A 12449-nucleotide genomic window follows, 5' to 3' on the forward strand; every position below is an offset into this window, starting at 1 on the left:
GACAGACGTACATCTGCTGCAAGAATCCATCGTAATAGAATTTCCTGCACATCAATATTCGAAGAGCTGCGTTCTTCCAGCGGATTGCTCCAATAAAATCCACGCGCTTTGTAAAAGTCGCATTCTCGCTTTGAGCCTGCCGAGTCTTAGGAAGCCCGATCCATCCTTAGTTGAACTGGGAATAAAAATGAAGGGATTGTTCTAAGATGCTGTTTGATCGTTGCTGCGTCTCGCGCGTTTTTTGCTCTCCTATCGACTCTCAAGAGCGTGCACGAGTCTCTAGATAGTTTGAGTTGGCCAGCTTCTACGAAAGAAGATGGATAGACTTGTTCGCGGCACGCTCTTCTTCGTGTTCTACGTCTGCAAGTTGATTTGCTTTTCTTATCGGTCAAGTTACATACTTTTTCCATGGATCGACACGGCACCCACGATTCTTTCAAAGCTCGGTCGAAAGTGCGTGCAGTTGCTGCAAGCCGATCGAACTTCGTCCCTCTTTTTTCTCTTTTTGGTGAACACGGAACGAGCCACGAGCAAGTTTTTCACGCCGCGCCGCTTCGTAGAACAGAGCGTGCTGTAAATTCTAGCTGAGAGTAGTTGATGATTGAATTATTTACAGACTCGATCGTTCTGCTCTTGCCACCCGGGAGAAACTTAGTTTGACTCTGGCACTAAAGACGAGACGAGGATGGCGAGTCTGCTGAAATATCAACTTTTCGTTAGAGTGACTTTACCCGTACTCGATGACGATTAAAGTTGTCGTTAGGAATTCGACGATACCTTAATAGGCACTGAGATTGAAAGAGAAAAAAAGCGTTGAGAGTATATCAAGGAATTTCAGGAACTTTTCTCACAGATTTTTCGTATCGCAAAGTGTCTTTAGATAGAGATCATTAACTTCCATTTTCGGTTTATCGTGACAGACGTTCGCGACATGGCAGCACGATGTCGCCTTAATTCTGAGCGGGTTCCAGGCGATTTCTGTCGAAGCCTTAGGCAATGGAGTGGCTGCGCCGGTTACCTCAGAAAATTTCATGGGGTTTCACGATGTCCGATAACGGAGATTGCGTAATAGAGATCGTCTAGCGGGGTTGCTGGTCGAGACCGAACCTCGCTGACTTTCTGACAAAGATCGTGCCTCGTCCTCTGTTATGGGAATTCCAGATGGAAGAGATAAGAGTACAAGGGACAGGTTTCTGGAAAATATAGATATCGACTGCGTGTATGGAGTATGTATTGAGATGTTACCACTTTTTACATTTCTCTATGATAAGAGAATCGTTAAACAAAAATGTATAGGCAACTACCACGATGCATGATCATAAAAAAAAACAAAAAAAAAAAAAAAAAAAAGAAAAAGAACAGAATAGAAGAGATATAGAAGAATATTTAATTTAGATATTTAGTTAGCAAGTTACTTACACGAACAGGTAGATGCTCATCCTTTAGGATATCTAGGATCGGATAGAATTATCAGACAGGATTTCATTAAATAAGTTCGTCATAGCTACGAATTCTTTAATTACATGAATTAAGTCTAACGTGTGAAAGTTGACAAAGTGAATTCCCAAAATTGTTCAAAGAAGGAGGTACGTGAGAAAGCGGAGTGCTGAGATTTCTAGACGTAAAACTAGATTTCATTGGACACGCTGCATAGATCAAGGATATTTTCATTTTTCATCAACCACCAGTTGCCTGTTCTCGGTTGGCCATTCCTCGCCAAGTTATACGTTTTGCTGCATGACTTAAAATCTGGTTAGACGTTGTTCCAGCTATATATTTTTGCTTTAATGACGGCAACGATCTCCGAGAATCGCGACGAAGGACGACGAAACAAGATTTTGCTTCGAGAGCTAAATATAAAATATACATTTTTAGAAATCAACGAAAATTGACTGAAAAATTGCGCGAATCGACCGTTTAACTCGAATACGTTCAAACTTCAGCAAGCTAATTAATCTGTCAAGTTACTGTTTATCGGTTTAGATAGAATTAGAAGACGATCTGTAGTCGGAATATTTGTATGAAATTTTTATTTGTCGTAATGGCCATAAAAAAATTATAGATAAATATTTGTGGCTGTTAAATAATTTCAGAACGAAGAGTTTACAAAAATTATATTAATCGAGGAATAGCATCAAGTACGAAGTGTGCTATCACAAGTTGAAAAACGGAATTGGAATCATACTTCTACTGGAAGAGGATAGTAGACGCATCCGAGTTAATTGTTTGGAAATAATTTCTATCATACTTAGGAAGAGAAGAAGATACGATATGAAAAAGGAAAATTGCGAGACGTACTCGGGAGGAACGTGAAATTTCATGCGCAATTTCATACGCGAAAGAAAACAGAGTAAACAGAAAATCGTATTACCAAGTAAAATGATTTCGAAACGGAATAACGTTCTCTATTGAGATGCGGAAATACCGTACAAATAACCGGGATGTTTGCATAGGATGGGGACACCGGGCGAAATTCATCTTTTCAGATGTTTCCCGGTACACCGATAGTCGTGGTCGAGAGGAATGAATTAAAAAAGAGGCGAAACCAGAGAAAGAAACAGAGAAAGAGAGAGAGAAGGTAGAAAGTTGTGGGAAGAAGACAACGAATGTCGTCTATGCAAGTCTTGCAGTGATGAACTGAGTTCACGTTATATTACATAGAGATCGTAACAAAATAATGAAAATGTTGTTCGTTTCGTAACATTGTAAATCCTATGTATGTATAATGTATGCGTAGGCAGCACAATGAACAGTTTTTTGATAAATTAGGGAACTTAAATCGAGTAAAATTGATAGTACGTTTCTTCGCTACGAATCGCTACAAATATCTCGCTAATTGTACAAAACTAGAAAATACTCAGAACTAAATGTCCACCGCTATATTTCACCGGAAGCGTTTTGCCGATTTTACGAATAAAAAGCTCAGAATTAAATGGTCACCGTGGCAATAGAATATTTCTGCTACGAATCGAACCTAAACATCGTCCAACGAAATTAGAAATTCAGTTGCTCCCAAATCACGAGCCAGTAAAAATTGAAGAACCAAGAAAAATCGAGGAAGACAAATTAAACAAAGGAACAGAAATGGATTGTCGATTCGAACATTGGGTGATAAATTTTCGAAATTTGGAAGCTTCCCGAGCAACCAATTTCTTTCGCTCGTGGAGTGCGTATTGTTAGCACCTAGAAGCGCGTCGTGTCTTTGCGAAGGAGACGGAGAAAGATCATCGACGTTGAGCATCGTACGCGAAGGTGGGTGCAGATAAGCAGAGAAGGGACACAGGCTGGGGAACGAGGAGTCGAGGGAGAGAAGAAAAACGAAAAGCAGGAAGAGACGAGGGTACCGTAGTGAGAGGCGGAGGATCCTGACCATACGGAGGAGGGCAGAGTGCGTTTGACCGTCCGCTGGACGAGGAGGAAGCGACCCGAGGATGATAAGAAAAAGAAAAGGATCGGAGGTGAACAAAAGGTGGCGGTCAGAGAGGTGAGCAAGTGCATCATATCCGGGAGAGAAGGTACGAAATAAATTCGGCAACGATGCTTGCTTATTGATGAAGAAAATTCAGCAAGGTATAAGGCTCGTGCGTCTTAAGAATTTGATAGATCAATATCATTCGTTAAATTTTGATATATCGTTAATTAACAATCGCATTAAAGAATATACCTGGTATAAAATACGTATATTGAATGCGAGGAAGATTTAAAACGAAGATATTAAATACCTTTATTAAATATATACCTTGTTATTTGCCATAATGAATAACTGGAATATTTCTATCACTTTTCTAATTGAGTTGAAATTTTGGAATAAGTGCTATGAAAGTTGACGGAAACGTAAACTTGACATTTGCGACAGATTAAGAACATCTTTTAGTCCATCCAGGAAATTTTTTAATGTACGAATTATTTCAAAAGAAATGGTAAACGTAGAGACCATGGTAGCTTCCAAAAGAATATGGCTAATTCGTGGCATACGAGACGACCTTTATATTATCCATATTTTATCAGAACTTAAGCCTACATAGAGAAGCAGCGCTAAAGTGGTTAATTAGAAGAAAATGACAATTTAACGTGTGTTAATTTTCTGATTTTATTCGTTTAATGAAGTACCAACTTCCGGCAACAATCGTGAGTCCATGTGACACTGAACCTGTTAAGAGTCACGCTTGAATAAACTATCTTGTCATAAGCTCTCTCTCTCTCTCTCTTTCTCTGTCTCTGTTTAATCAATTTTATCTTTCAAATATCGTTTTCTCTAAAGCGAAAAATCCCAACTTTCTCCTGTAAGCTCGGTAACTTGAATTGATCAGGCTTGAAATAGAACCGTGTGGTTCACATCGGGATACAAGGTTGATGTAAAATGAAGGTCGCGAAACACGAGTTCCCAGGGAAAATGAATTACAGTAAAGTTTTATTCAGTCTAATACGTCCTCCATTAACGTCATGTACTTCAATGGTAGATTAATAATGAAATAAATGAACATACAATCGACGTGTTCGATGTTCGTTTACGCAAAAGCAAATCTCAGACAGTTATCATTTCTAAGGAAAGTATATCGTCGCATATTGTCAGAAAGTACAAGTAGCAAAACACGATTTGTGGCGAAAGTTCTGTTCCAGATATTAATTCGCTAGACGTTAGTCGTGTTACCTGAATTCCATTACTCTAAAGCAATTTACTAGTGCAAACCTGTTGGTCACGTGACTTGAAATGTTATTCTTTCAATTTTCCACGCTTCTCCTCGGTAGTCAAGTTCACTTAACGCATTGTCGATTGATCACAAGTAGACTCGTGTATTCGTGTACAAAATGCAAAACAAAACGATGACCGGCCACGAGCGAGCTCGTGTTTTCACGGATGAAGTTAAATCGTTAGTTTTTTTTCATAAAATAGCCGGTGGCGCGCGTTAGATTTTGCATAAGATAGCCGGCGGCACGTGTTAGTTTCCGCACGAACCAGCAACGTTGTTAACCCTCGGCCACTCGAATACAGTAACTTGGCTGGTACAGACGAAGCTTTAGAACCACGAGGAAGAAAGCGCTAGGCCGATCCAAACGGAGAAGATTCCCAAAGGAGCCAACTTGAGAACACGAAGAACTGAAAAAATTGACACGCTACTCAAGTCCAAAACGCTAATTACTCGAAGCTCGGCAAAAAGCGTATTCACGGATGGAGAAAAAGGGTACGTACAGAAAGAAGAAGAAAAAAATTCGAAGAGGCGATTCTGAGAGGAGATCAGAAAAGAAGAAATGGAACGGCGGATCGTTCCTTGGGATACACGCGGACAAGGAAGAAAGGAGTCTGTACAGAAACTCCTTGGTCTGAGAGGAAACGAGTATCTTGGTTCAACGGATGAAGAAGAAGAAGAAGAAGAAGAAGAAGAAGAAGAAGAAGAAGAAGAAGAAGAAGAAGAAGAAGAAGAAGAAGAAGAAGAAGAAGAAGAAGAAGAAGAAGAAGAAGAAGAAGAAGAAGAAGAAGAAGAAGAAGAAGAAGAAGAAGAAGAAGAAGAAGAAGAAGAAGAAGAAGAAGAAGAAGAAGAAGAAGAAGAAGAAGAAGAAGAAGAAGAAGAAGAAGAAGAAGAAGAAGAAGAAGAAGAAGAAGAAGAAGAAGAAGAAGAAGAAGAAGAAGAAGAAGAAGAAGAAGAAGAAGAAGAAGAAGAAGAAGAAGAAGAAGAAGAAGAAGAAGAAGAAGAAGAAGAAGAAGAAGAAGAAGAAGAAGAAGAAGAAGAAGAAGAAGAAGAAGAAGAAGAAGAAGAAGAAGAAGAAGAAGAAGAAGAAGAAGAAGAAGAAGAAGAAGAAGAAGAAGAAGAAGAAGAAGAAGAAGAAGAAGAAGAAGAAGAGAAGGAAGAACAAGAGGAAAGAAGAGAGCCAAGGTAAAAGGGAGACGTGCGAGAGAGGCGAGGGGACGAGGTCTGGGTTGGGTAAGGTGAGGGCTTCTACGGGTGAGTACCACTCACTTCATTGACTCGTGCGTACGCCCGCACGTCTGTCAGTCCATCCTCACTCACTCGATCCTCGCCTGGTCTCTTAGCCGCTCTACAGAGGCCAGTTCTCTCCTCCTTCGAGAGTTGCACGCTTATCTCATCCACGTCCTCGTCCTCGTCGTGGTATACGACTTCAGGTAAAGTCGAGGTCGATCAGTAGTCCAGTCAATAACGTGCTTCCCTACGTTTGCTCGGTTTCGATCGATCCACATCGAATCGTAGTATCGTGGAAATCGTTGGAAAGTCTACTTTCGTGGGTGGATGTCGACTAGCAGAAAGAACAGGATGAGCCTGGCCAGCCTGGGAGCAATCCTCGCCTTCCTGCTGCTTTTCATGCTTCACACCTCATGGGCCAGGGCCAAACCTCAGCAAATCAAACCTGGTGAGTAGTTTCTATTATCCGTTTTCTTTTTTTTTCTAAATTAGTCTTGGTTAAAGTTACTAAAGATAGTCTCAGTATCGGTGAACATTTACAAGTTACAAGCAGCGCAAATTTAATAGCGTTAATAAATCGTTTTGCGTAAGATTAATCGAACGAGTGTTCGTTCTTTCGATTAGTTTTATTTAAGGTTGTTAAGGAATCGTAGTAATTTTATCGATGAAATTGTAGAACTCGCGCGTTACAACTTTATCGCCATCCATTAATTATCGTTGTATAACATAGTAGCAAGTTTGATAACGAAGGAAATACGATCGTCTTTCTCCATGCAAAATATAGAATCTATCATTTTTAAAATATTGAAGAATGTAGAAGTGCTTTTCCGTTCTTACCGAATATAACAAAAAATTACTACTTTTATTACATTTTTTCCATTACATTTTTCACAAATCCTATCGAAATCCTAGGCGGAATGTCCTTTTCTTAATTGTATCCAGAAGACAAAATTGATGGAGTTCGATTTCCAAGTAACTCGATTGTCGTATAAAATTCGATTGTATTCGAACCGAACACTCCACTCAACATACGATAAGCAAAGAACGTTTCTCCGATATCACCTTCGTTCCATTTTGGCGAACCGTACTTTGCCGCGTCGAGGGATTGATTAAAACGCGGCTGATCTGTAACGAGGGAAGTAATACTTCCTCGTACGCGTAGCCCGTTCATTACGGTTCAGAGTTTATCGCTGGCGATCAGACCGGCGAAAAAGAGAAAGAGCAAAAGAGGGACGAAGAATAACGAAACGCTATTGTTGGCCGCTATATCGATCGACTCTCGGAGAAAGAAAGTCTCTCTAATCGGTGTATCATCGGCAGATGTCAGAAACGAAAGCACGCGTGTATACGCGTTTTCCCACGTCGTTCGTCGTGGGAGCACTCGAAACACGCCATTGTTCGATACGTGGATCGTTCGTTGCGCAATTCTTGCGGATCAGGGTTAACGTACCGACACGATTACGTTACCAGAATCCATCCGCAGGACGATCGATCGATCGATCATATACGTCGTGATCGATCGTGTTCCGGATTTTTTTGAGGTTCGGACACGATCCGTTTGTCCTTTTCGGTGCAAGGACCGACTACCTGGCCAGATAGGATGATTCAGTTGTTCTTCCTATCTAATCTGGCGAACGGAAGTTCCTTCGTACGATAGAGATTATTTTGTGCGCTTTGGAACCAAAGGCTCCCGGGAGATTACGCTGGAACGCAGAAATATTTGGGCATTTATCATAAAAAAACTTTTATGTCTATATCGTATGTGTCATAAAATGTTTTGAAATTTGGTTAGCATCGTAACGATACACCACTGTCACGATTATATTGACAGAATTTGGGATCAATTTGAAAATGTATATAAATGTTACGAGCTATTTATTGCGAAAATTAGTATGTTCAAGTACTCGTACTAGTTTCTTGATGGTATTTTTTAAACACACCAAAGCTTCCATCTGCAGTTGAAATTGTCGATTCTTTTCCCTTGTACTTCAAATTTTAATACGTGAAATCAAGCGTTACTTCCGGGAAACGAACGACCGTTATCTCCAGAAACTGTTTCGTATCAATTAAAAACTTCGCTTTTAAAGCTTGAAAGAGCGAACTGGTTAATTAATGGAAATGTATTTAGACCGATTCGCGTGGTCGATGCAAATTACGCGATTTCCTTCTTTTCTCTTTTCTATCATCGAATCGAAAACCGAACGCGCGTTACTCGATCTCAGGTAGAACTTTACGATCGTTTCTCGTTTACTTCTCCAACTTTCGATCCTCGGCTAACGATCCAGGGGAATCGTCGTTTGAATGTTCAACTAAGGGCACCGTGTGCAGTTAAGCGTCGCGAATGTCCAAGAATAGTTGGTTCAACGATAGGACCAAGTCAGGAGGCCAACAGGAGTTTACGTACCTTAGCAGACCGCACGCTTTCGGCGTTATACGGCCGCTGTAAATGTCTAAGAACTTTAGCTGTTTCGCTCGTGTCGCGTTCGTCCCCTTCCGGAACGCGGAATTATTGTCTCGCAACGAGCCTCGCGTTCGCGCCCGCGCGTCTCAAACTTCTGCGGAAATATATTATTTCAAGCCGCGCTGTATGCTCTAGAAAGCGTTATGTCTTCTGGTGCATTCAGGACTCTGTTGGCTCGCCGCAATGGAATATCCAGAACAACGAGAGAATTTTGTAAATTATCGAGCCAAATTACTGTCATTCGGTGGATGTTGATACGGTGACTGATTTTAAGAGAAATTTGCTAAATATTCGCAATGGTATTTGAGACTTTTTCAATTTATTTAATACCAATGTAGTATCGAAGTTCGTGTACTAGTTTGTCAGTTAAACAGAGCATGTTACACAGGTTTCTTGATAAATGCTATCAGCCGACAGAGTTCCCGAATTTAATAATTTCATTTCCGTTAGTACTGTCGCTCACATAACGATGCTATCTCGAGAGCATTTAGCAAAAGAATCTACGTTTGACTATCTAACGAAACGATCTAGTATCGCATCAAATACTCCACGTTCCATCGTCCCCGGGTTGATGCATATCGGTTCCTGAAACGCTGCAACGTCGAATCCGACAGCTGTCCATCCTGTTCCATCGTACAACACCTATCTATGTGTACCATCGCAAGAAGCCACAAACATCGCAAGACCTTTCATTCCTCTAATTCCCTCGAAACGTCCTTCCACAACAATTTCCACCATATATTTCCGTCTATGTTTGTCGAAACCTTAAAATTTGCTCTTTCTATCGCTCGAGGATGGACAAGAGTATACTAAATTAACACTGACTCCTATCAGTCAAATTTAAACTCCTTTCATTTTTCTAATATTTACAAAACAAACACTACGTCCTATTTTTTTAAATAAACCTGCTTCGTGAAATAATTGTATCGTTATCTCGTGCTGTTTATTATCATTTCCAGTACACGCGTTGCACAATCTTTTATTTCCGTAATCGTCGACTTCAGCTCTATTTCCGCAACAGTCGTTTCTATGATATTACTCTTACGGAAAATTGTCGTACGATTTTCAGAATCGATATCAAGCTTATTTGTACGATTCAGCTAATTATTCTACAAATATTTTGTCCTAAAACGATCCAGCCATCGGAACGCGAGCATTAACAAACTCAAAGACATATTTTCCATCCAACTGTGAACCACGTTTTTTCTCCCTCTTTTTCTTCCTGTTTTTTAGCCGTCACTCATCACGCACGAAATCCGCGCGTCGTTCACGGTACTCGTCCACTCGATCTTTCGCGAGATTTCACCGGTTTTTCTCCGACGTCCATTATCTCTCGCGACGTCCTCTCTTTTCCCCTCTCTGCTATCTCTCTCTCTCTCTCTCTCTTTCTCCCCTTTCCTCGTGAATCCGCCCTTACTCGAATTCGATCTCGTGTGTCCCGTTCCCTCGACGATCGGCTAAGTGATTCTCTTCTGTTCCTATCCGAACGATCGGCCGATTCTTGGCGAATGAATCTTACATGGTACGTCCGAATCAGGCCTGGATCTATATATCATTCTCGCTGTAAAACTGTACCAGATCTTCCCAGTCCTCTCCTCTCCTCTCCTACTCCTCGTTTCTTTCTATTTTAGAATGATTCCGTGCCAACTGCCGGATACGCTGCCGTCCACCGATATGGAACTATCCCGGTTTATTGGAGGTGGCGTATGCAGCCAAACATCTGGCTCACGCGAGATATATCGTCGGATCCAGCGAAGATTCCGCCGGATGTTTCACACCGGTTAGTTTTTAACTTGGTTGGCCAGGCTGTCATTGATTCTGAGATTGAGATCCTACGGACACGAAATTCCCAATTGGGATAGCTACACACGCTACCAGCCGTAAGAATATCAGCAGTTTTATTCGCAGACTTGTTTATTTATTGAAAAAGTTGAAGAAATTTTAGTCCGTTTAGCATTTTGTACGGCGAGGCACGTACGATGCGAATGGAATTGAAGGTTTACGATAAGAAAATTAGGAAATACCAACGAAATGAAAGTATGTTTTTCTAACGTGTGTTTCTACTTGCTCGTACGTTTCTTCTTCTTTCTTTTTTCGCATATTTGTTCCTATACACGTGTTCTTTTATCGCTTGATATATTCGTTTCTTTCATTCGTTCACACAGTTATTCTTCTTATGTCTGTCGTTTTACTTGTTTATATATTCTTTGTATATGAGTGTTCTCACATTTTGTAGGATTATTAACATACCAATTGATTAATAATCATCGAGATATGCGTTTCTCGGTAAATTTATTAGCGGAGCGTGTAATCTATGCAAACGAGGATTTCAGCTTTTAAAATCGAGTTTCTCCACTCGGATCGGTCTCGGTTCAGCAGTTTTCTTCATCCGTTGACATCCTTCGTGCAAGTGGCCAAAGTTTTAATAGAAAAGACGTTGCGAGATAAATTATATCGACCTACGTTTAGGATAATTAGGAGAGGAAGGTCGTGTATCGTGGCTGATACTCGCCTCCGTTATTCATTGATCTTAGCTTTTCCATCAATCTTCCTTTCGATTTGTATGCTCTATTTAGCCTCAATGATACATACTTGCAACGTTGCTGTCAGGTTTTGGCTTTACGAGAAGTCAAATTGAAATTCTTCTCCTACTTTTCCGCTTCCAATATCTTCAATTTAATTTTTATCGTTATTTTGGTCTTCTACGTTCAACTTTAAGAGCAGCAAAATTTTCATTCGGCTCTCTTAAATTTACAAATTTATTTTTGCCTTTTCCATACGAATTAGTCAAAAGCTCGATTAATAGACATTTTCTGTTACCTCAAACATAAAAAAATACTTTCGATTTTTTGAAATTAAAAACATTGCAAAGGAACCTATTTACCAGCAAAGCTGATAATTTTTACCAGTTTTCTCTGATCGGTCGTTTTGGCTATATCGAGTTTTTTTTAAATATAAAATAAATTCATCCCCAATCGCGAAACATCTTTCTTATCGAAAATAAAGTAAATGTCTCACGAATAACAAGGATATTCTCTCGAATATCTCGGAATAAAATCGCTATTCTTAGACCACGATGAACAGAGAATTTTCGAGTTGGCCAAGCCCGAATAGACAACGTCGAAAACGAGCTTTCTAGCTTAATTAACGCGCCCGCGGGACTCCTTGTTACGGTTCTTCGTCCTGATAGAGCCACTTCTGGCCCGTAATGTAGCCAAGCTGGACGACGCTTCTTGCGTCCCGATGCCACTCCGCAAAGTCTGTCGCATAATATAACGCGTTCGAACGAAGTTCGCGGTCGTTTCGATCTTACTCGACCCGGTTTTTCTACCCTCGAATCGGCACTCGACCTCGATGAACCGTCTCCCTTTGCTGGTTCCTCGGGGAACAAGAGTCCTCAAGAAATAACTTGGTCGAGCTTTTGCGCGTAAATACCGTCGCGATGACGATAAGAAACGCGACTGTCGGGTTAACTTGGCGCTAACTTGATGGGAGAGATTTTGGTTAAAAGCAGGAAAGTTTTGAGAGGCAGAATTAAGTAAAGAAAGTAACGTCGGAGCAGAAGAAAGGCGATTCGCTGTTTTCTCCAGTTCTACGTTTCCTTATGTTTATTCTCGCTTTTCCTGGGTCCAAGTTTCCTTGACGATTAATTTTTTTCTATTCTGAAGTTTCCTCTGAGCAAATGTATTTAACTCAATAGAATTCAATATTTTGTTCACATATTTTTTCTTACTCCCGTCAACTTAAATTTAATTGATCGGGTTTTATCCCACTTATAACGTAGAATTTTATTTTTACGTGTACGTCATATAGACGGAATAATAGCAAAAATTCAAAAAGCATATCTAATATCAATTATTTAGTTCCTTTACAATATGTAGAGTCAAAGTTTCTGGTGAAATCGCACCGAAAACCGCAAGAACAATTTTCGTTCTTAACTCTCGACATCCTTTTCCTGTGTTTCGTTCGTGTATCGTCCACGCATTCCATGAAAACGCAGGTGGGGAGACAGGAAGGGGAATAAATGGCGTCCTTGGTCCCCTTGTAACGACCAATTAATACACTTTCGA

General features: G+C 40.4%; 1 protein-coding gene across 2 annotated transcripts in view; it reads left to right on the forward strand.

The window, feature by feature from the left end:
- The first annotated feature begins 5942 nt into the window (after positions 1–5942).
- Positions 5943–12449, forward strand: part of LOC100748848 — a 52749-nt gene continuing 46242 nt past the window's right edge. For both annotated transcript variants that reach the window (XM_012385611.3, XM_024367549.2), the window contains exon 1: positions 5943–6366. In XM_012385611.3, coding sequence (XP_012241034.2) covers positions 6246–6366 — 121 coding nt within the window. In that variant the 5' untranslated portion in view covers positions 5943–6245. The remainder of the gene's footprint in view (positions 6367–12449) is intronic.

Source organism: Bombus impatiens, unplaced genomic scaffold (assembly GCF_000188095.3).
Source record: "Bombus impatiens unplaced genomic scaffold, BIMP_2.2 scf_0321, whole genome shotgun sequence".
In the NCBI taxonomy this organism is placed as follows: Eukaryota; Metazoa; Arthropoda; class Insecta; order Hymenoptera; family Apidae; genus Bombus; species Bombus impatiens.